At 40.3% G+C, this 24826-nt stretch overlaps 1 protein-coding gene across 1 annotated transcript; it reads right to left on the reverse strand.

Moving 5' to 3' along the window:
• On the reverse strand, positions 1-24595 carry LOC143876361 (GRF1-interacting factor 2-like). Its single transcript, XM_077378075.1, has 5 exons — positions 24447-24595; positions 17128-17229; positions 14859-14935; positions 1258-1342; positions 1-755 (listed from the first exon to the last, which is right to left on the reverse strand). The coding sequence occupies exons 2-5, from the start codon at positions 17215-17217 to the stop codon at positions 300-302; spliced, it is 708 nt and encodes a 235-aa protein (XP_077234190.1). The 5' UTR covers positions 17218-17229; positions 24447-24595; the 3' UTR covers positions 1-299.
• Between the last annotated feature and the right edge of the window lie 231 nt (positions 24596-24826).

The following is a 24826-nucleotide window of genomic DNA, read 5'->3' on the forward strand; positions in this document are numbered from 1 at the left end:
TACTGAAACAACTGCATTACCTTTCATTACTCTAAAACCCAAAGGGTCCTTCCAACTAGTACAGTAAATCCTGCTACTGAAAAAATGCATCCCTTTTTCTTACCCAATTGCATAGATGAGGATATAACCTACAATGTTCTCTCAATGTTTACCTATGATGATAGACAGAAAACTGTCACTACTATAGTATCAACACTACCTATGATGATAAACAGAAAACTCTGTCACTACTATAGTATCAACACAAGAATATTTAGGGCTCACACCTATCAACAGCCAAGTATCCTTACGATGGCATCTCAGTTAACACCTTCTTCAGATCCTTTCAGGTAAGATGGTTCAAGATCAACGTTCCCACCAGCACCAGAGCTCCCATGTCCGTCACCAGAACCGGCCTCTGAGGTTGCGGCCCCTGCATCTTGCTTACTTCCACGTCCATCCAGAGAACCGCTGGGAGCACCGCCGTGTGAAAAATCAACTAAGCCAGGAGCCGAAGACAACCCGCTGAGAGTGGTTGCCTCAGAATGCATGGCGTGTATACCACTGTTGGGTCCAAGTCTCATGCCCAAGTGAGCTTGGTTAGCCTGCTGGTGTTGGTGATGTAGCTGAAGTTGTTGTTGCAGTTGTTGCTGGTCATGCATTTGTTGTGGGTTGAATTGCATGGGAAATTTCTGCGGAAACATGGGTTGCTGAGCTGCCATTTGTGGGTTCTGCATATAATGCCCTCCGTGTTGCATGACGGCGTGTGGAGGCATCTGCCAATGTTGATAGCTGTAAGCAAAACTGTATGAATACTAGTATTTCTGGGGTTGGGCCTGTAGCTCAACGGTTAAGGCTTTGTTTCTCAACCTTGGGGTCTCAGGTTCGATCCCAGCTTACCAATCAAAAAATATGGACAGTAGTATTCCAGACGGCATGGGTGTAAAATGTTGTGCCCGACCCCAACAAAATATGACGTATAAAATAGTGCCCCCCCCCAAAAAAAAAAAAAACAATAACATTAGGGGTAAAATGGCGGCCCCTACTCCATCAAAATCTGAGGTGTAAAATGGTAGGCCTCGCCTCGTAAAAAACGTGAGGTTTAAAATGGTGGGCTCCACCCTATGTAAAATAGTGCTAAACTAAATTTCTAGAGGAAAAGATTTTTTGGAAAGAAAACGAATGACAATAGAAAGCATCATGGTTAATATATATTATAATTTATTGATAGATAAATAAGGCTGATATGGGTATTTCATCAGATGTTGTCTAACGAACCTGAGAAGGAGCAGTTGGTGTTTGTGGTTGGGCATCAGCAATGGCAGCTAGGTACATCAAATTCTGTTGAAGCCTAGCCTGATAACTGAATCAACCACAAGTCACATCAATGTTGATAAACAGATATTGAAAACATAGCATTATTGCATTAACAAATATTCTTATAAAGAATTGAAGTTTAAATTGGATGGAAGCATCACTACATTTAGACGCATTACATTTCCATAATTATCTTATAAGAGCAGGCCATTCATAAAATGCATGCCCATATGTTGTGACGACCGTTAAGGAGTAGCTGCAATGTCCGAGACAACCTCCCTGCAGTTATGTGTTCAAACCTAAAATATATGTGCACTGTTGAGATACTAATCTAAAAAATGGGATTTGCTAGGCAATTTCACGGAGCCATTTCGCGGCTGGCTTTTGCATGATAGAACAGCCCACCTCAGATGAATTAAATGAATAAGACAAAATATGCCAAAAAGTCAACCTGTGTGGCTGTTCTCAAGTGCAAAAGCCAAGCTACAAAATGGCTCGCCATAAAATTGCCGAGCAAATCCCCTAAAACATTGGGTTGAATAGGTACTTAGGTAGTCATCCTCTCTGAAAAGTAGGTATATTGTCAAGTCTTACATAGTCAGACTTGAAATGAGACATCATAAATAGAAAGAATCCGTAAATATTCCTAGGCATTCAAATGCCCGGTAAGGCAGTAATCTAGGAAATAAAAAACCAAGTTATTTTGGGTGAACCCTGTTTCAAATTTGGTATCAGTGAAACAATCTAAAGAAGATCCATAACAGACAGACGGATAAAATCCTTACAGTTGATCATCTTAGAAATAAGATGTTTATTATAGATCATTGTGCCATTTGTTTAGCTGGAGGACAATTTGTGGATCACATTTCATACATACCAGGGTCGTGAGAGAGATCTAGATTTTTGGGAATCAAAGCCACAAAAGGAACACTCACGCTAGTGCTCCTTTCCAAAGACAAACCCTGGTAGAAGGCCAGGCCGCAAAGAATCTGAGTTTGTCTTCCAGCAGTCTCACCGCAATGCTGAAAAAAGGCTAAACAGAAGCCATCGAGTCCCAGTACTCAGTTTTGACGTGGAGAGAACAGTCATATCCTTACTTCCTCCTCAGTAGAGAGAAGAGTCATATCCTTACTTCCTCCTCATCGAATGGCTTTTCTAGATGTGCTCTATCAGAGTCATCCAAAGAGTTAGACTCTACCCCGTCAGGTCTAATGCAACCTCCTCCCTCTAATGTATAAAATCCTCTGTAGAGATCTAGGATCGCATTCACTATGGTCTCCTTGCCCTACCTAAGTTAATCGGTTAATCCCCTACCTGTAAGGCTGTAATTCTGTTTCCCCTTCTTGTACCAGCTATCTGCTATCCCATGAAAATAAGCTGTATTTTTGCCCCCCTTTAGCCATCTCACTCTAGATCTTTGTCGCCAAGAAATTTCTTCTTGAAGGATGATGTAGTTATGTTCTTTAAGATTCCACATCTCATCAACCTCTTGCATCGGAGCAACTCCAATTTCTTTCGCCCTTATCTCCTGGATGAGATTGAGTATCCATTGTTTTCTTTCAGCGGCTTCTCTTTGGGATTCCAATCTTTAAGCTTTTCTTTCAAATATTTCAGCTTTTGACTTAGATTACAACAGCTGGAACTGATACTCTAAATTCTCTCCACCACTCTTCCAACCTCATTCATTTTGGGAACCCCAAGCGCTCATAACCAAGGTTTTAAATTTCAAACGAAATCCGAAATTTCCGTTATCGGTCAATAGCGAAATCGAAATCGATTAACATCGAAACGTTAAATTATTTCGATCGAAATTTCGTTTTCCTGAAATTTCGGATTTTACCAAAAAATCTGGAATTTAGTTGTTATTTAATATCTTCATCCAAAATTGCCGAAATTTTGGTAATTTCGGCCGAGATTTCAGGCGGTTTAAAATAACACTTTTTTTATTTCGTGAGATTTCGAACGAAATTTCGAATTTTCGGTTTCGGTGAATACTGAAACGCATTCTGAAACCAAAATTTCCAACCTTGCTCATAACTCTAAGCAAGCAGAACGGAGTGGATCCCCCCTCCCCTCTGGTTTAAGTCCGTACACCCCAGTGAATATCCACTTCGAATTATCAGAGTTTTTTTTTTTTCAAAAACCATGGTTATTGTGGATCTCCTCCCCTTTACTCCCTCTTCTATACCACAAGTGGCTCCGTACCAAGTGACTAGGATCCCCCCCGCCCTTCCCACCGTGTCAATGACCATGAAATCCCAACTTGTTCGGCACCCCAGTGCTCTGATGAGTGCTCTGTTTGTGCTACCCATCTTAGTTTCCTGAATACAGAGGAGATCCAGCTTGTACTTTAACAATAGTTGCTTTACACCTTTACCTGCACCTTGTATGAGGATCCCAGCCCTCTCACGTTCCAGGAGATTTTCTTCATTGAGAAACTATCTTAATTGATTTATCCCAGGACGTATGATTCCTTCATGTTCTGCCTACACCTCTCTCTTTTGGTTTGCTAGGAGAGGCCCTTTCATAGTTGACTGATGAATGGAGGCAGATCATCTCCCTTCTGGTTTTAATGGAGGCCTCAGCTGTGACGGTCCATACTTCATTTCTCATTCGAAAATCTCTCATCTCTGCTCTCCGAATCAAAAATTCTCAAGTCATCTTCTAATCAAGGAAAAGTCAGGCCCATCACCCTACTGGTTTCCACTACATAATTCACAATCATTTTACTAATACATGGGCTCTCTTCTTGCCATGATAATGCCTCTTCATTCGTCTTGACAATTGCCAACTGATTAGCCTCTGATGTAACTTCTTTTCCTCTGCCTATCCTCCCAGACTGCCTCCTCTTCCACTGTCATTACAAATCTCCCAACTTTCCTCTGCTTGGTCTACGTAGGGCAGCTATTGCCAAGGGTTTAGATCAGCTAGAGATTCGTCCAGTTGGTGTATGTGGCGGTTGACCACCCTAGTGCCTTGACCCCTTCCCACACAGAACCATAAGAACATAGCAAACCAGCATATCTTGCAGAGAATGTAGAGGGCGTACCAGGGCTAGTTGGTGAGGGGGTCCCCTGTGAGCTTAATTTGTTAGCAAGGGGAGCTCTTGATATTAGACCACTCTCCCGTCTCTGGTCAACTGTGGCTGGCCTGGTTGGGATCTGCTGAGATGTTTGTCTCATTTCTTGTGTTGTCTCCCAGTGAGTATCCTCCGGAAGAAAAGGGATAGGCGGGACGATAAGGTCTTCCACTGCTTTTGCTGAAAACGCCCGCCGCCTTCTACTGTTGTAATTTTGGTTGGAGCCATGGCCAAGGAGAATGCCGTCACTTGAGTCGAGGAGTTGGAATTACGAGATGAACGCATAAAGGAGTCCCTCTCTGCTATTAGGAGTTGGTCACCAGATGGAGGGGGCCTTTAACTTCATTTCTAAGCACAAGAAAGAGCTCTGCAGAAGCGTCCATCAGCTGTGTATTCTGCGTAGGAGAGGATAAATCTGAATGTTTAGTTTGGGTCGTAGTGGTTGTACAGCTTGATGAAAAGAAGATTAAGTCCGGCAAAGATTCCCTTCTTTCAGCAGGCTCTGTTTGGAAGGGTGAACCGAAGAACAGTGGGCTGGAGGTGGGTTGGTTCACGTCCATTATCAGGACCCAGTCCCCTTCGTTTGGCCTCACTATTGGACGGCCAAGTGGGCCTGTATTCTATCCGAGAAGCCCAGATCCACCGTAGTTGTAGCGCAGTCTTGATGCTGCCAGTTGTCCACAAACCCAAATTGCTCCCAAGCAATTTGTATGGGCAGGAATTGCTACAGCTTGCATGTTTGCTGGTCCAATGGGCACTTGATACGAGTTGCTCCCATATAAAGAATTCCCAAAACTCTACTACGACGTGTGTATCCAAGGCCATGTTTGGCAACCATGAAGTTTTTGCTCATGAAATATTAGATTATCAAAGGGTGAGAGAGGGCTAGAGAGTGTGAGAGATGAAGAGACTTGAGATTACATGACTAAGGGAGAGGGTAAGAATTGGCTAAAAAGCAGGGAAAAAATAAATTGTATTTTGATTGGAGTTTTTCTTTACCTTATTCTTCAGCCTTTTCTCACCCTCTCCTCACTCCTGCCCTCCTCCCTACTCCTCTCTCACCCCTTGATAAACTAAATGCCATGAAAAAAAATTCGTGGCAGCCAAACATGGCCTAAATATACACATACTATTTTTTTTTTTAAAGTTGACATATTTTCATTGATACTAAGGTTACATTGGGGACAAGGAGTCCCATCCTGTATTACTAAGTATCAGAGAAGCTGGCAAGGGCATACCCTGGACCAGGAAACTTTAAAGCAAAAACCTAAATATACACATACTAACACAAAAGCAAATCGAGAATCAGATTTTTAGTTGAGACAAAAGTCGTGCTAACCTAAACACTCTCCTTATTTCCAAACTCATATCTCTATATCCATTGCAATGGGACAAGTCGATAGGCCTAACAAACCACAATCATGAGAACATGAAACATTAAGAATACGGCTAAGGAACCCATCCTCCATCCCATCATAGTACATCAATAACTTCCATGGACCAATAATCTAACTTCAATTTCTTATACCACTCTATTGGTTCTACTCGAATTGGCAGGTACAATAATTTTCTTGCTAGGATTTTAGTGGCAAAGGAAAAACCACAAACCCGTATTGGTTATTCAAATTGGTAGCTCCAATGATTTTCTTGAGGGGATTTAGTAGCAACAATTATATGAGCTAAATCTATTAATACATAATGGACAAAGACATACAAAACCATGTCAATTCAATTAAGCCTCATGCTCCCAACACTAATGCTTTTGCACCTCAACTTAGCATGTGATCTTAAGGGGGGAATGTTTACAGAGTGCTCACCAAAGCAATTTCCTATTTTTTTACGCTCAATCTCTACATTTGAAATAGTGGCACCAATAATGATGTCCAACAACTCATGATCCCAATAACATACAATGGAACTTTGATGTGCATGAGACACCCATCCTCCGTCCCCATCAAAGTACATCTCTACTTCAGCAAACTAATAATCTAAGTTCCTCATACTCCAACTGATAAGCAATCTCAATAAACCCATATAGTAATAATATCGACACTCCCCACTTGATCCCCACTCTGGCACATCCCTAAGATACAAAGCCCACAACCATCTATTCCAACTAGGTAAATTAGCAATAAAATAAACACTCCCCATTAATGCTAACACAAGTTGGCATCGCTTACAATTTCTTGTTGATTCCATCAATTGAAACAACCATTAGAACCACTACTTCTGTATATTAGATGTGCTGCAACTTGGATACCCATGCATGTATGTACATACAACACTATCTAGGCTAAAACAAGCATACACGATCCAATACCTATGCTTCTGTGCAGTCTTGTTAGCATGTGACCTTGAGTTAAACACGAATCATCTCGCGAGATAGTCCTTGATGATGGCTCAAGAGAGATTATTTGCTTTGCCCCCTCAAGATGATGGAGGTTCCACTCCTTAAGTTAGCAGGGGTAGATGTCGAGTTCCTGCTACTGCTCTAGCAAATGAAGATGGAAGGCACCAAAGGCTTGTAGTTTTGCCGCGCCATCCAGAGAGATTCCAACCCCATCAACAGCAGCCTCAGGGAGGATTGATATCCCCAGGGTCTTTTCAAAGGTGCTTTCGATCATGGACATAGGACCTGACAGATTGTAGATGGGAGGGGAGTCTTCTTCTTCAGAAAGTAAAGCACTTAGCTTTGTCTCTGATCCCTTGAGCATCAAGAGAGGCTTCTATCTCAAGTACGCATTCTAAGCTCTACTCGAATTATGCTAATTTGTTTCCAGAGGGTGACCACCCCCACCCCACAACAACACACCCCAATGGAGATGCAAATGATCCAGACCCTTGTTTTCCTGGATCTTGCTCTAGTTGGACGACTCTAGTTGGGCAATAGGGAACCATTCTCTTGACACAAGTTCTGAGAGAGAGGCTGGGATGGGCTGGGCATCCCAAAGAAGACCAAAAGGAAAAGTGGGGAAATTAAGCCGGTCGATGGGGAACCTAAAGGTCCTAAACAGCTAGCCATTATCAAGTCTGCTGAGGAAGAAGCCCACCTGATTGCGTGAGTCAGAGAGGGATATGAATGAGCTGTTTGTGCACCATATTTTGGAAACTAGTACAGTGCTATCCATTTCTGGGTTGAGGAGGATCTGGGGAGGATACTTCAGGGAGCTCGGTTAAGGGACTGTTAGATGCAAAGACCTAACAGAGGAAGTCATGTCCGAGTTTTCGAGAAGGATGATCGGGGAAATGGTTCATCTTCAATCATCAGTCACCTGCGATGGAGTCTCGTCGAGCAAAAAAGGAGGCAGGGCCACAGGAAGATTTGGAGGGAATAGCCCTCTTAGGGGGGGATTAGCGACAGCTTGTTTTGATATGAAGATCCTAGTTTGAAATGTAAGGGTTGGGAACCCTCGAGAAAAAGGCCCACGTTAAGCAGTTGATATCTAAGTATAACCAAGATTTACTCTGAATTCAAGAAACCAGGATTAGATAGTATGAGCAGATCGGTGATCAAAGAGTTGGGGGGTCGGACCAGCTGGGATTATGTCGCTATGGATGCAGTGGGATCAATCAGAGGGATCCACGTCGCTTGGGATAGCGCAGATTTTGGCTTAGTTGAGGAGTTCGAAGGGAGACTCTGTGTCGGTAATGGTGAAGGTCGCTGACAAATCCAAGTAGACTTTTACAAGTGTCTATGGGCCAAATCATGTGGCAGACCACAGCTTGCTTTGGGAAGAGCTAGATGCAATCAAGAACAAGTGGTAGAACCCGTGGTGCATTGGTGGCAATTTCAATGTGACTTGATTTGTTGAGGAGAGAGTAAGAAGTAATTGAAGGAGCCCTAGTATAATGCCTTCTCGAATTTTATAAATAGGAATGAACTCATCGATCATCCCTTGAGTGGAGCCCAGTTCACTTGGTCTAGAAATTCCAGCAGGAGCAAGATTGATCAGTTTCTTATATGTTCTCTTTGGAGCTCCCCCGCCTTGATGTATGTCAAAATGCTTAGTCTCGGACAATCTAAGACCACTGCCCTCTTCTTTTATATCCAAGGTTGGAGTCATGGCGCCAAACTCCTTTTCGCTTCGAGCTAGCCTGGCTTGAAGTCACTAAGATAAAGGAGAGACTAGGAGGGATGGTGGAGGGAAGCGATCATAACAGGACCGACTGATGTCGTGACCTACCAAAAGCTTTGTTATGTGAAAAGCAAGCTCAAGGAGTGGAATCGGAGAATCAATGAAGAGGTAGAAAGAAAGGCTTGGTTGCTATCTCGAATTCAAGAGATAAACAATCTCAAAGAAGGTGGCTTAGCTGATAGTGGATCTCCTGTAGGGGAGAACCACACTGTCAAGATGGTATATACAAAGAGAGAGCACAAGTAAAGGGAACTACAGCAAAGGATCGATGCCCTCAAGAGGGAAGGAAATTGAAAATCTCCAACGACGCCCTGCTAACTCCCACGCGGACTAACCTATCCGCATCACTGTTAGTGGATCTCCTAACATGTTGGAAGCAAACTAGGAATCCCACCACTCTGTCCTAAATCTCTTCAATCATATGCAGAAATCTCCGAGGGTGAGGATGGCTCCCATCCATCCACCTGATGACATTTAAGTGAATCTCCCTCCACAATCTGCCTGTCCAAGTCTCTGATCTCAGAGATATATTGATACCTTATAAATTCGCCCTCAATTCCATCTCATTGGAATCTGTGATCCCAATAGGGCCGGAGAAAGCCCACCAAGTTAAGCTCCTCTCATCCAGAGAACACTGCCTACTCCACCAAGCCCCAAATTACCAATTGTAATCTTTCTTACATCAATTCATTTCTGACTTCCTTTTTTTAGAAAACAACTGTAACCTTTCTTCTTTTTTTGAATGGGCAAAAAAATCATTAATAAAGGCCGAGATGGTCAAAGACAATGAAACGGAAAAAAAACGCAAGATACAAGGGAGGAAAAAAAAAAGCATCGGACAACAAAACAAAGAATCAAGGTGGGAGGAAATCATATTGCTCCAAAGACTCCACTGTTACCCCACGCCAGGCTAAATTATCCGCTACCCCATTAACAGACCTTCAAACAAGAAGATAGCAAGCCGACGAAGACCCAACAATATCTTGAATTTCCTCAAAAAAGGAGAAAAACGCCAAGAATATACATGAGAACCCCTCAACCATCGGATCAAGTAAGAGAATCTCCCCTTCCACTCAACATATCCAGATTCTCCGACGCCGCATATCTAATTCCTTAGAGAGCCACACGAACCTCCGCCTCATTAGAATCTACGGTGCCTATAGGACTAGCAAAAGCCCAACGAACCGAACCAAAGGCAGCTCTAAGAACACCCCCAATTCCGGACGGTCCTGGTTGCCCAAACTAGATCCATCGAAGTTAAGTTTCAACCGGACTGTCCTGGCTGCCAGTGGCGGCTCCCAAGACTGAACAATCATTGGATGAGCCTCCGCACTAAACTGTAACCTTTCTTCTTCTTTTTTGAAATATTAAACTGTAACCTTTCTTTTATACCAATAAAAGATTTATACCAATCGAAACTCGAAGTGAACCTGAATCATGGAAGATCATTCACCGAGGAAATTGTGAGAGATGACATTGTTGTAGATCGTATGAGCTTTTAACCAAACTTCTAAAAACACGATAATTTTATTCCTTCCTAGAGGGTGGCCAGCAGCACCACTCTCGACAAAATCCTCTCCTTCTTCCGCCAAGGGGTGAAAGACTAAAAAGCCAAGAATTCGGCAAGCCGGGAAGGCAAAACCCATGATATCCCGAATCTCCCTAGGAATCTAGGATGCGAAAAAGTCATACATCTCTGGCTAATGTGCAGTGAAGAAGGATGTGATCCACTGACTCCCCTACATCCACTCACAGAACGCAGTGATCAATATTAAGCATCTTCCGGCTATGCAGATGGGCAACCGTCAAAGTCCTATCTTGAAAGGCATTCAACCCAAACACACAGGCTCCTGGTGGAGCGGGAATGCTACACAACCAAGCCAATTGCAAGGAAAAAGGGCTTAGAACGACGTGGTGGTAGGACGTGAGGCTAAAGACCCCAGTAGAGCTCCATATCCAAACCCTTAGAACGACGTGGTGGTAGGACGTGAGGCTAAAGACCCCAGTAGAGCTCCATATCCAAACCCTTTTACTTTTGTCCAGCATCTTAATGTAGCAGACTACCAGCGGATCCCAAAGTCGAGCTTTTTCTTTTTTTTGGAAAGGCAGATCATATGATTAAAATAGACTGAGATGGTCAGATGCGAAGAAAGAATAAAGGAGAAACAACAGCAAGAAATAAAAGGAGAAAATCAAGGTGGTAAAAAATCAAAATACTACAAATTTTCCTTCTCTACCCCTTCCTTAGCAAACCCGTCGGCTACCCCATTCGCGGAACGCCGCACATGCCTGAAGACAATAGATGAGGAACCCAAGCAATCTTGAATCTCGTCAAAAAATCTAGCAAATCTCCATGGATATGGATGAAGGCCTTTGAGCCATCTGATCACATTCATGGAATCCCCTTCGACCAGACAACCACCATGTTATCAAGGCTATTTTTATATAGCAACTTTAAGACTTGATGCGCCGCCCTGACATCTGCTTCATTAGCATCCGCTACTCCAATGGGACCGGCAAAAGCCCAGATCACCTCCCCACTATCATTTCTTAGCACACACCCCACTCCAGCGAGGCCAGGGTTCCCCAAACTAGACCCATCAAAATTAAAGTTCAAACATCCCGGATCCGAAGGCTCCCACACCTGTGCAACTTTTGGCTTCACCTCCATACTGCGACACACCTCCCGCCACCTGAACCATAAGCTTGGAAGGGTTTTTAACCAAGAAATAGCCAGAGCAATTACTTTATAATACAAGAAATGAGACCCCTTTGAAAAACCTTTAAATACTCTATCATTACGCTCTTTCCATAATATCTATATAGTAGCTAGGAAAGATATATCCTACAAAATCTTTCCTTTTTTCTTCACCAAGTTCGGGATGGATTGGTGTGGTTCCTCTACGCCTAGGACACCAGAATATCGAACCATGAACGAAGAAAGGCATGAGAGAAAAGCATATTGGTTAGTGATTGTGAGACCCCAATTCTTGACTTGAAGGGACACCAAAGGCCTCTGCCCTTCCATCCCTCATGGCCCAACTAAGGCAAAGATCCTCAAGGGTGGCTGGAAACACCCAAGCAATGCGGAATCCAAACAGGATTTTGCTCCAAACCTCCCTTGCGACTTTGCAGTATATGAAAAGGTGATGAACTGATTCATCTGCCGCAATCTGACTCGTCAATCGTGTCAAAGATCCTAATCTCCTCTTCTTCAAAGACTTCTCTAAGAATTCTCGATCTGACTCATCAATCGTGTCAAAGATGATCTCCACCCCTTTTTTGTGAATGGTAGGGATGATCTCCACCCTCAGCTGAGTAAAAGGCCTTGTAAAAGTTCATTATCTCCTTCGCAATTACATCCTTATCTACACATAGAGTTCCTTCAGTTTGCAAGGCGCTAATCTGATTCCCTCTTCTTCTGGCACTAAATATTCTATGGAAGTACGCTATATTTTTATCCCCCTCCTTGAGCCATCTAGACTTAGATTATTGTTTCCAATGAATTTCTTCCTGCCTCACAAAACGGTAGTACTCCTCTTCAAGGACACCCTCTCAGCCACTTCCTCAACACTCGTTAAACCAATTACATCCTTATCAACACATAGGGTTCCTTCAGTTTGCAAGGCGCTAATCTAAGGGTGTCAATTTTGGCTCGGGCTCGGAAGCTCACTCGAGCTCGGCTCGAATCCTTAACGAGCCGAGCCCGATATTTTTATCCCCCTCCTTGAGCCATCTAGACTTAGATTATTGTTTCCAATGAATTTCTTCCTGCCTCACAAAACGGTAGTACTCCTCTTCAAGGACACCCTCTCAGCCACTTCCTCAACACTCGTTAAACCAATTACATCCTTATCAACACATAGGGTTCCTTCAGTTTGCAAGGCGCTAATCTAAGGGTGTCAATTTTGGCTCGGGCTCGGAAGCTCACTCGAGCTCGGCTCGAATCCTTAACGAGCCGAGCCCGATTTAGGCCAGGCTTGGCTCGTTAAGAATTTAATATATTTAAATATATATATATATATATATATATATATATATATATATTATATATTAATATATACACTAAAAGGGTTATCCAGGGAGTGAAAGGAGGAGGCAAAATATGTCACTTTATTTTTGGAACCCCATTTGTTACTTGGACCACCCCCCATAGTGTAAAAAAAGTAGTCAAATTACACTAGATAGGGCTGTCCAGGGAAGATGGGGGTGTGAACTTAATATAACCCGAGCTCGGTAAGGCTCGCGAGCCTGGCTGAGCCTGACCGAGCCCGAGCCGAGCTTTTGAGCTTAACAAGCCGAGCCGAGCCTGGCCAAGCTCGGCTCGGCTCGTTTACACCCCTACGCTAATCTGATTCCCTCTTATTCTCGCACCAAATATTCTATGTAAGTAAGCTGTATTTTTATCCCCCTCCTTGAGCCATCTAGACTTAGATTACTGTTTCCAATGAATTTCTTCCTGCCTCACAAAACGGTAGTATTCCTCTTCAAGGACACCCTCTCAGTCACTTCCTCAACACTTGTTAAACCATCTTCTTCCGCCATTTTTATCTCCTGCAGCCAGTTTAGCAGCCAAGACTTCCTATCAACCCCTGTGCAATTCGGATCGAGATTCTTTAGAGAGGCCCTTTGATGTAGAGAAGAATAGGACTGGCCTCTTTGCTTTGAGTCGAGACCATGCCCCAAGTCCGGATGGTTTTTTGCCTTGCCTTCTTCCAATGTTGTTGGGATTCGATGAAAACGGCGTTTTTAGCTTCTTTAAGGCCTTTTATGAGGGCTTGGTATTGGCCAAAAGCACATGTGCTACTTTTATTGCCAGCACTCCCAAAGTTCAAGGAGCAGTCAACATCAAACTCCTGTCTGATCAATTTGGTAGGATGCTTATATAAAGTTTTGGCTAAAGTTCTGGTGGATCAATTGATAAAAGGCCTTACCAAAAGTTATTCAGTAACCAATCAGCTTTTATTCAGGATAGGCAAATTCTTAAGAGTGCCCCGATAACGAATGAGTTGGTGGACTATTACTTCAAGCATGGAAAATGAGTAGTTTACAAATTGGATGTGGAAAAGGCCTATGAGGGGGTGGAGTGGGATTGCCTGGACAACCTATTGTGGAGGATGGGTTTGGGGGAGATGTGGCTAGCCAAGGTTAGGAGGTTTATATTCACCTTGGTTCTCTATCTCAGTTAATGGATCTCTCAAGGGATATTTTAAATCCACTTGAGGTCTGAAGTAGAGAGATCAGCTCTCCTCTTTTTAATTTTGATTGCCGTTGAAACCCTTAACAGAATGATTGATAAAGAGAGAAGGTGTGGTCTCATTGATGACTTCAAGATTGGGTCTCATGTTTGCCGATCCGCTAACCAAGTGACCGATCGCCTCGCAAGAGATGGAGTATCTAAGGAGGCTTTATCTCTTTTTTATGCTCTTCCCCCTTAATTCTTTTTTGTTGTATCTTCTCTCATTTTCCTTTTTCTTTCTTTTGCTTTGTATCTTGACCATCTCAGTCATTTCTTTTAATATATTTGGCTACCATTTTCAAAAAAAAAAAAAGGATTGGGTCTCATGGGTTGGTAGGTATCTCATCTCTAGCTAGCTGAATATACTCTCGTGTTCATAGAGGCATAAGAAGATAAGGTGCTGAAGCTTAAAGTTTTCCTACAATGTTATGAAGTTATGACAGGACAAAGATCTAACTCTCAAAAATATAGGTTGCATGGTATCCAGTATCCACTCCTCAGAGAATTAGGACGACAGTTTGGCCAAGGTTACTCTGACTTTCTATGGATCAGTTTCTCTGGAGTCAGGCAAGAGCACGATAGTTTGGTGATTTTTTTATTTTCTCCCTCCTTGAGGGTCTATTTTTTTATATATTATGTTTCGTTTCTTTGCTCTTTCTCTCTTTGTATTGACCATCTCAGTCGTGGGGTTTTTCACTATCTTTCCTTCATAAATTATCTATCACTCATAAAAAAGAAACATAAAATAACTCACTCCTTGAGATAGAACGGTGCATGAAGAACTCAACAAAAAGCAAAATATACCATAAGAAAGAAGGTTTGAATTGATCATAAATTGCTCAAGTTCACCAATGGGTATAGAACACGTAGAGAGCATACCTTGAAGACCCAACACTTTAACAGTAGTAGTAAGATTATACAGATGACACAACACATTAGTTGTAGAAACAAGTGGCATACTTCAACAATTGAAAATTACAGGCACACTTCAAGCGAATATTAATGTAGCTTAAGATGATAACGAGTCAAATAAAAGTTGAAGTGGCACTTGACCATATGACTTATGAAGTCAAGCAAAGTAAATGACTCAAATTAATAAATCACTTACTGGGCACACTCAGCTAGCTTTCCAAGGTTTTGGTTATCCAAAATTGCCAGAATCAACTTCTTGTTTTCGTCAAGAAACTGCATAAAAAATAAGACAATGTTGCACTTAGGGCCATAGATTTATTACTCTCAATGCAAATAGGTAAAGTAGAAAGGCGAAATCGTGAGAGGAAAAAGATAAATACACCTGTTAATTTACCATGAATCTATGTCACAAATATCTCCGATATTTTTAAAATATCGCGTTTTTATCGCGACATTTTGATAGAACGACAAAATCACGAAAAATACAGCAATATTTTCATTTTCATCATAAAAGATCGCGATAATATCACGATATTTTCCCGACATTTTTATTTTATATTTTTTATTAAATTTTATATATTTATATATTTTTTAAATAATTTTATTTTTCTCATTTTTTTCCGATATAAACCCAAAAAAATAAAAATAAAAATAATATGCCCCGAGATTTTCCCTTGCCGAGACATTCCCGAGAACAATATTTGTGAGTTGTGACATAGCCATGAACGCCCCCTTCAAGTGGTGTAACAACTAAAGATAATAGTCATAAAACCACTGTGTGTGTGTCGTTCGGGGGGGGGGGGAGGCGGGGTGTCATGGGTAGAAAAAGGGTGCTTTATCAACACCCTTTCGTGAAAATAGTCAAGGCTTCAAGGTATAACTACATAAAACTAACTCAAATCAATGAAACCATAACAAAGATAAGAAGACGCAATAAAACAAGGTGAATGATATCCCCCGCCCCCCCCACCCTAACGTTATTCTCGTTAACTTTTAAAGGCAAAGAAAAAGGTTAAAGGGGGTGAATTTATCCTCTTGCAGTGAACCATTCTCACATAAACCGTTAAAAGGGGGGGATTTTATCCGATTCGGGGGGGGGGGGGGGGGTAATCATTCCCCTAATAGAAGAGTCTTAATGAAGCATAGAGCTTAAACAAAGTCAAAAAATCACATAAATAGCTCATGAGAAATATCTAGTCCCATAGTATTGAATCACTATATGTTACACAAGCATACAGATTATCTCCCATATCCCTAGCCCATAATAGGAAATGTGTATCTCTTAAATACTTCCCAATAAACAAACAACCATGGCAATCATTTACAACATTAGGTCATTCCTATCCACTGATATGGAAAAGTATTTCTACAGAACTTGTGTGGCACACACCTTTAAAATGAAATTAATGCTATACATTCCATGTAATGGTCTTAAGGAGATGCATCTGATCATCAGAACCAAACTAGACAATCAACCATGAAAGATAGAAGTATCATAATCATTTTTCACTTCCTTATACATGTAGTGAACTTTAAAAAGTGTAGAAGAAGTAATTGTGCCATACACTGCAAACTACACAATGTAACCCACGCCCACATATAAGCATTGAGAGGAATGCTAGACTGAAGGGCTCCCCCATTTGCTGAACGTCACCATCCTCTTTGATTTTGCAGTCATTATTAATGATGGATGGTGACGTCCAGCAAATGGGGGAGCCCTTTCACTTGAATTTTGCAAGGGCTCCCTTCAGTCTAGGGAGTGTATTCCCATGCTGGCTTAACCAACCAGAGTGTATTACTATTCACATGCTCGCTAAAATATAGGGAGTATATTCTCATGCTGGCTCAACCAGTATTCAAATTTATGAAACACAGTAAAGTACGAAAGTGGCTCAATTCCCATGAAATTATTACCGCAAAAATACAAAATACTTCACTAAAATGCATTGCAATTAACAAAGCACTGAACCCAAATGATACAATCGAGCAAAGTAGCATACAATCTAGCCATTAAAAAGAACAAAGAAACAATGAGAATAGAGCCCTGATCGGAGATTTCCCAAAGAATGGTGTTGCAATATCAACCCAAGAAGACTATAAAATCATTGTGAACAGCAAACCAACAAATCCATTTGAAAAAATCCACAATCCCCCCCACTTCCCCGCTTGTTAGAATGTATTAGATCAGATCTAGAAAGATCTAACCGTTGAAAAATTATATTGGCAGATTAGGAACTTATTTTAGTTATATATTTTTGAGTTATAGGCAGTTAAACCACGTCTGAAATTTCTCAATATTGGGTTTTCTCTGTATTTTCATACTTTCAGCACCCACACAAAAACAATACATCCATGAACATGATCAAAGTGAAGATCTAACAACTAATATAAAAACCTCTAGACCAATATAATCTACCATTAATCCATTAAAACCCTAAAAGAAGAAATAGAGAGAGTATATATACCTTTTGAATTTGCTCTGTTGTGATGTTGGCGGTGGGGAATGGGGGCATCATGGTCAGCATTGGTTGTGGTGGCTGTTGAGAATGCTGCATTTTTTCGTCTTTCTGTAAAAGAAAAAAAACCCTAATCTTGAGAACGAGAAAACCCTAATCTTGAGAAAGAGAAAACCCTAATCTTGAGAGAGAAAAAAAATGAAGAAACAGTGAAATAAAACGAACCACGGTTTGTTTCCCTTGGCGCGATAGCGCTAAAGAGTGAGAGAGACGCTTCAAATGTTTGGCGAGAACGAGTCTCTCGTGTTTGGTGGCTTTTAAAAGCGGGGCTTCGCTCCACAAGAAAAGGGTTTTATTTAGATCAAATCTCTATCGTTCCTCTCTAGAGAGATTTACCAAATATGTAGTACCTCTCTAGATCGGAGGGCTAAAATCATCCTGTGGAAATGACATTTTGGGCACAATCTATTTATGCTGAGTCCTATCGAATGAACGGTTTGGATCATCATATAAAAGTAATGGAAATTGTTTAATTTAGGGAAATGATTTATGTGCTTTAATGTTTGGATAAACATGCGCTCTCCTGTTTGTCATGTAGTATTTAAAGGGTTGTCATGCGCTCCCATTTTTGTCGTGTAGTATTTAAAGGGCTGTCAGAGCTTCAATGTTTGGATAAACATGCGCTCCCATGTTTGTTGTGTAGTTTTTAAAGGGCTGTCATGCACTCCTATTTTTGTCTTCGAGGCCGCTTCTAAGAGAGTTCACTCTATTTACCAGCAGATACTTTCTACCATAGTTCACTAGGCCATCTATCTTTCTAATTTTTGTGATTTTTCAATCTTCTATTTGACACACTTGGGACGATGTTCGGTTTAATGATGTTAAGGTTTAAAAGCCTTCTCCGAGTTGGTCTCCTCTTCCTCTAGGTCGTGTCAAATTACATATGTATTTTCTCTTTTGTACAGCATAATAGGATAATATTTATCCAGGTTGCTTTTTGAAGCAATTAGACAACAGCCTACTGGTTGTTTTTTCTTTTTAAATTTCTTACTCTTCTACTTCATGACAATGTATTGAATCCACATTACTCTAATCTGTTATTTGAATTTAAGTTCTCCTCTATGAGGTATTAATTTCTGAACTTTTTCTTTGTGGTATTAGGCTGAGAGGGACCCAACACCTCTGCATCGTGCAGCAAGGTTCATGATTAACTCACAAATGGAAAATGGTGATTTTCCGCAACAGGTAATTGTCTTCTATCAGACCATTTCCTAGCCTGCTTGGATTGCAAGAAAAACATTTTTGATGGAAAATTTTTCTTTGAAAAACTTTTTTTTCCATGTTTTAGCAGGAAATAATACGATGATTATACTTAATCTAGAGGGGTATTATCATAAATTGAAGGCCCCTCTAAGTAAAAATTGAATAGGATCGGGTCAAGTTATCTTTTCCATATGTTAAAAAAGTAGGAATATTGGCAATAGTTTTTCTTCCCTAACTTTTCCAAAAACAATCGTCATACCTATAAGCATTTGAAGTCTCTGGCATCAATTTACAGTACATATCAGTATAAGAAAAACTCCAATCTATTTCTGTTGGACTTACTAATTGTTTTTTTCATGATTTATCACAGGAAATAATGGGAGTATTCAACTAGAAAAACATGTCTAATTATGCTGCATACAGAAACGTTTTTCCGATATGGGCCCTTGGAGAATATCGACATGTCACATCAACCACCAAAGTTCCCTAATATTATTTGAACATTGCTGTGTTTAAATTTCAGATCGTTTGAATAAAAGTGGCAGTTTGGTTCATATATATATATATATATATATATATATATATATATATATATATATATGTATATATGCTTGCATATGTATACATATACGTATATATGTGCGTAAGCGCATCATATATGAAAGAAAACATGTAGATGATACAAATGCATTCTCGTCAATTACATACACGGTATTTTTGGTCAATTAAATATAACTTATTTGTATAAGTCAAAACTAGTTTGGTTAAGTATGCACAATTTCAAAGTGGACAAGACTTTGCAGTTCTTATCTACTGCGGCCATGTTCGACAGCTAGGAATTTCTTTTCATGATAAATTGGTGTCTCTTAAGTGGTGAGAGAGGGATAGGATAGTGAGAGAAGGAGAGGGATCTGAGAGGGCACGATTGAGATGAGCCTGAGAAGTGGCTAAAAATTAGGAAAAAGTCGATCCTACTTTGAATAGAGTTTTTAGTTTCCTTATTTTTAGCCACTTCTCATCACTTGGAGACACTAGCTTCCTGATTTTTACCCAATTCACCCTCATCTCCCCTTGGAGACCACGATTTATCATGAAAAGAAAATTCATGTAGCCAAGCATGCCCTATAATTCCAGTGTACTTGTTCATCCCAAAGATTACAATGGACACTAGCAATCTCTTTCTTTGATTCCCTCTCCCTCTCACACGCACACTCCAAACACCAAGAAAGAATTGTCTCACAAAAATGGGGCACTACATAAAATATAAATGTTTAGCTCCATTAATAGTCTCCTTAAATTTTTTACAAATAATCGGGTATACCCTGTGAATAGGGACAAGACCCAAACAACTCAAAACACCATCAACGGGTAGTTCACATGTCACACATGAGACAATATTCACCATATGATGATCAAACACGGAAAACAAAAATTTTGAGTCTAGGGTTTGAGAAAAATGAGAAAATGAGAAGAGACGTGGAACTGTTGAGAGAATAACAGAGAAGGTATTCTCTCTCTCTCTCTCTCTCTCTCTCTCTCTGAAACGCATGGCTCTGTTTGGATGCCAACATGGTAGCCTTAAGCAGTCCCCTAGCAAAATAATGCATTTTTTGGTGTTTGTTTGCCAATTTAGCATCACATACCCTCTGTGCCTCATTTCTCTGAAATGGTAAAATTCTTCAAGTAGAATTTTTCTTTTTCTCTCTCTTCTCTTTTTATATACCGATAATGACACCCCTTCCCATTACTTATACGAGATTGGCAACCAAACACTACTTATCACTATTCTACCAAGTAAATCCTTGGTAGATCAAACATTACAAAAGTTTGTCTCCTCCCTATTGACTACTTATACCACTAATCTACATGGTAAGGGATACGACCAAATTACCTATATACAATAAATAAAGGGAAATGATTTCAGCGCTCCAATGTCTTGATAAACATGTGCTCCCATGTTTGTCGTGTAGCCCTTTAAAGGGCTCTGTAGGGAATCTAACAGGGTAGAACTCACCCCTAAAAGCTAGTTGTTAGAGGGAGGGTGCCCATTCCTTTCTAACCCATCCCCATCCACTTCACATGTCCGATGTGGGAATATTGCTTCTGCGTGGAACCCCAACAATCTCCCCCTCCACGCAGAAGCAACATGAGCCATCTTTGACAGCCCTATAAATACTACACGATAAAAATAGGAGTGCATGACAGCCCTTTAAATACTACACAATAAACATGGGAGCGTGTGTTTATCCAAACATTGAAGCTCTGACAGCCCTTTAAATACTACACGACAAAAAATGGGAGTGCATAACAGCCCTTTAAATACTACACGACAAACATGAGAGCGCATGTTTATCCAAACATTAAAGCGCATAAATCATTTCCCTAAATAAAACAATTTCCATTACTTTTATATAATGATCCAAACCGTTCATTCGATAAGACACAACATAAATAGATTGTACCCAAAATTTCATTTCCATAGGATGATCCTAGCCCTTCGATCTAGAGAGGTACTACATATTAGGTAAACCTCTCTATAGAGGAACGGTGGCGATTAGATCTATAAAACCATTTTCTTGTGGCACGAAGCCCCGCTTATAAAAGCCCCAAACACGAGAGACTCGTTCTCGCCAAACATTTGAAGCGTCTCTCTCACTCTTTAGCGCCATCGCGCAAGGGGAAACAAACTGTGGTTCGTTTTATTTCATTGTTTCTTCATTTCTTTTCTCTCTCAAGATTAGGGTTTTTCTTTCTCAATATTAGGGTTTTTTTCTTTTACAGAAAGACGAAAAAATGCAGCATCCTCAACAACCACCACAACCAATGCAGACCATGATGCCCTCATTCCCCACCGCCAACATCACAACAGAGCAAATTCAAAAGGTATATATACTCTCTCTATTTCTTCTTTTAGGGTTTTAATGAATTAATGGTAGATTATATTGGTCTAGAGGTTTTTATATTAGTTGTTAGATCTTCACTTTGATCATGTTCATGGATGTATTGTTTTTGTGTGTGGGCGCTGAAAGTATGAAAATACAGAGAAAACCGAGTATAGAGAAATTTCATAGGTGGTTTAACTGCCTATAACTCAAAAATATATAACTAAAATAAGTTCCTAATCTGCCAATATAATTTTCCAACGGTCAGATCTTTCTAGATCTGATCTAATACATTCTAACAAGCGGGGAAGTGGGGGGGATTGCGAGTTATTTCAAATGGATTTGTTAGTTTGCTGTTCACAATGGTTTTATAGTCTTCTTGGGTTGATATTGCAACACCATTCTTCGGAAAATCTCCAATCAGGGCTCTATTCTCATTGTTTCTTTTCTTTTCTTTTTTAATGGCTAGATTGTATGCTACTTTGCTCAATTGTATCATTTGGGTTCAGTGCTTTGTTTATGGCAATGCATTTTAGTGAAGTAATTTGTATTTTTGCGGTAATAATTTCATAGGAATTGAACCACTTTCGTACTTTACTGTGTTTCATAAATTTGAATACTAGTTGAGCCAGCATGAGAATATACTCCCTATATTTTAGCGAGCATGTGAATAGTAATACACTCTGGTTGATTAAGCCAGCATGAGAATACACTCCCTAGACTAAAGGGAGCCCTTGCAAAATTCAAGTGAAAGGGCTCCCCCATTTGACGACGTCACCATCCATCATTAATAACGACTGCAAAGTCAAAGAGGATGGTGACGTTCAACAATGAGGGAGCCCTTCAGTCTAGTATTCCTCTCAATGCTTATATGTGGGCGTGGGTTACATTGTGTAGTTTGCAGTGTATGGCACAATTACTTCTTCTACACTTTTTAAAGTCCACTACATGTATGAGGAAGTGAAAAATGATTATGATACTTCTATCTTTCATGGTTGCTTGTCTAGTTTGGTTCTGATGATCAGATGCATCTCCTTAAGACCATTACATGGAATGTATAGCATTAATTTTATTTCAATGGTGTACATTTCAATGGTGTACATTACATAAAATTAATGCTATACATTCCATGCAATGGTCTTAAGGAGATGCATCTGATCATCAGAACCAAACTAGACAAGCAACCATGAAAGATAGAAGTATCATAATCATTTTTCACTTCCTTATACATGTAGTGGACTTTAAAAAGTGTAGAAGAAGTAATTGTGCCATACACTGCAAACTACACAATGTAACCCACGCCCACATATAAGCATTGAGAGGAATGCTAGACTGAAGGGCTCCCCCATCTGTTGAACGCCACCATCCTCTTTGACTTTGCAGTCCTTATTAATGATCGATGGTGACGTCCAGCAAATGGGGGAGCCCTTTCACTTGAATTTTGCAAGGGCTCCCTTTAGTCTAGGGAGTGTATTCTCATGCTGACTTAATCAACCAGAGTGTATTACTATTCACATGCTCGCTAAAATATAGGGAGTATATTCTCATGCTGGCTCAACTAGTATTCAAATTTATGAAACACAGTACAGTACGAAAGTGGTTCAATTCCTATGAAATTATTACCGCAAAAATACAAATTACTTCACTAAAATGCATTGCAATAAACAAAGCACTGAACCCAAATGATACAATCGAGCAAAGTAGCATACAATCTAGCCATTAAAAAAGAAAAGAAAAGAAACAATGAGATTAGAGCCCTGATTGGAGATTTTCCGAAGAATGGTGTTGCAATATCAACCCAAGAAGACTATAAAACCATTGTGAACAGCAAACTAACAAATCCATTTGAAATAACTCGCAATCCCCCCCCACTTCCCCGCTTGTTAGAATGTATTAGATCAGATCTAGAAAGATCTGACCGTTGGAAAATTATATTGGCAGATTAGGAACTTATTTTAGATATATATTTTTGAGTTATAGGCCGTTAAACCACCTATGAAATTTCTCTATACTCAGTTTTCTCTGTATTTTCATACTTTCAGCGCCCACACACAAAAACAATACATCCATGAACATGATCAAAGTGAAGATCTAACAACTAATATGAAAACCTCTAGACCAATATAATCTACCATTAATTCATTAAAACCCTAATGCTCTGTTCTCTCGTCGGGAAAGGGAAGGAAAGGAAAGTAAAGGGAATGGAAGGGAAGGGAAGGAATCTGACATGGCAGAAAGGAAAGGGAAGGAAAAGAAACCTGACAGAAAACCTGTCATATGAGCGTTTCGTTGCACAAAAACCTGACAGAAAGCTCACAGAAACTTCACAAAAACTAAAGATATATGCGTTTCGTTGCACGGAAACTCAATAGAAACCTGTTAAACAGAAACTGTGACCAGCTAACATATAGAATTCTGAGTAACTAATACATTAAACCCAAATTCTGTGTTAAAAAAATCAGAAATGTGAATCTCATTACCATAAACCACTAAACCCCTAAACCCTAATCATAACCCTTAAACCCTATTTCCCAGCACAAGAGAATAAATACCAAGCAAAATAAATATCCAGCACAAGAGAATAAATACCAAACAAAACATGTTGATTTGCAAAAAAATAATACGAACAGGTACGAACAAATACCCAAAATATTGTACCAAATACAAAGAAATGAGGAACAAATACCAACCCTAGATCTACCCAAAATATGAAAAAATGAGGAACAAATACCAAAAATATTGTAACAAAACTTGTTGATTTGCAAAAAAAAATACATAAAAAAATTTGTAACAGATGTACCCAAATACCCAAATACGAAAAAATACCGTAACAGAAGATCTACAAACCTTATTTCTGGAACCCTAAATCCATATAAATCATAAACCCTAACCCAAATCTGTAAACCCTAAACTAAATGCATAAACCATAAACCCGAAATCCAAAATCGGAAACCCTAAATAACAAAATATAATGGAAAAAAAAAAGATAAAAATCGAAACCTTAACTAGTAAATCCGAATCCCTACCCTCAAACCCCTTATCCGAAACCCTATATCCAGCAAAAAAATTCAGAGAAAGATAGAGATAGAGATAGAGACAGAGAGAGAGAGATGGGTGGAGAGAGAGAGAGATGGGTGGAGAGAGAGAGAGAGAGAGAGAGAGAGAGAGAGAGAGGAGACTTACCGGACGGAGGTCTTGCGATAGAGAGACGTCGACAGTGGTCTTGAGAGAGAGAGAGAGAGAGTCCGGGTAAAGTCGGGGAAATATAGAGGTTTCCGATGTATGAGGTGGGGAAAGGGCTTTCCGTGAAATCGCGGAAAGCCCTTTTCCACGTAATTTTTTATAAATTTCCACGTAAGTTATAAAAGTTTCCGCGGAAACTAAAGAAACACGGCTTTTGGAGTTTTCCACGGAAAAAAGGGGACTTTCTACGGAAAAGTGAGGAAAGGAAACTAAAAGAACACAGCATAAAAGAAGAAATAGAGAGACTATATATACCTTTTGAATTTGCTCTGTTGTGATGTTGGCGGTGGGGAATGGGGGCATCATGGTCTGCATTGGTT

Source organism: Tasmannia lanceolata, unplaced genomic scaffold (assembly GCF_043159265.1).
Source record: "Tasmannia lanceolata isolate RefF3 unplaced genomic scaffold, GAP_Taslan_0.1 ptg000002l, whole genome shotgun sequence".
NCBI lineage: Eukaryota > Viridiplantae > Streptophyta > Magnoliopsida > Canellales > Winteraceae > Tasmannia > Tasmannia lanceolata.

Coding starts and splice junctions, on each gene's coding strand:
- LOC143876361 (XM_077378075.1), bottom strand. CDS start 17,217: ATGCAGCATTCTCAACAGCCACCACAACCAATGCTGACCATGATGCCC. Junction 14,936..17,127: donor CAACAGAGCAAATTCAAAAG/GTATATATACTC, acceptor TTTTTTATGCAG/TTTCTTGACGAAAACAAGAA. Junction 1,343..14,858: donor AAGCTAGCTGAGTGTGCCCA/GTAAGTGATTTA, acceptor TGGTTGATTCAG/TTATCAGGCTAGGCTTCAAC.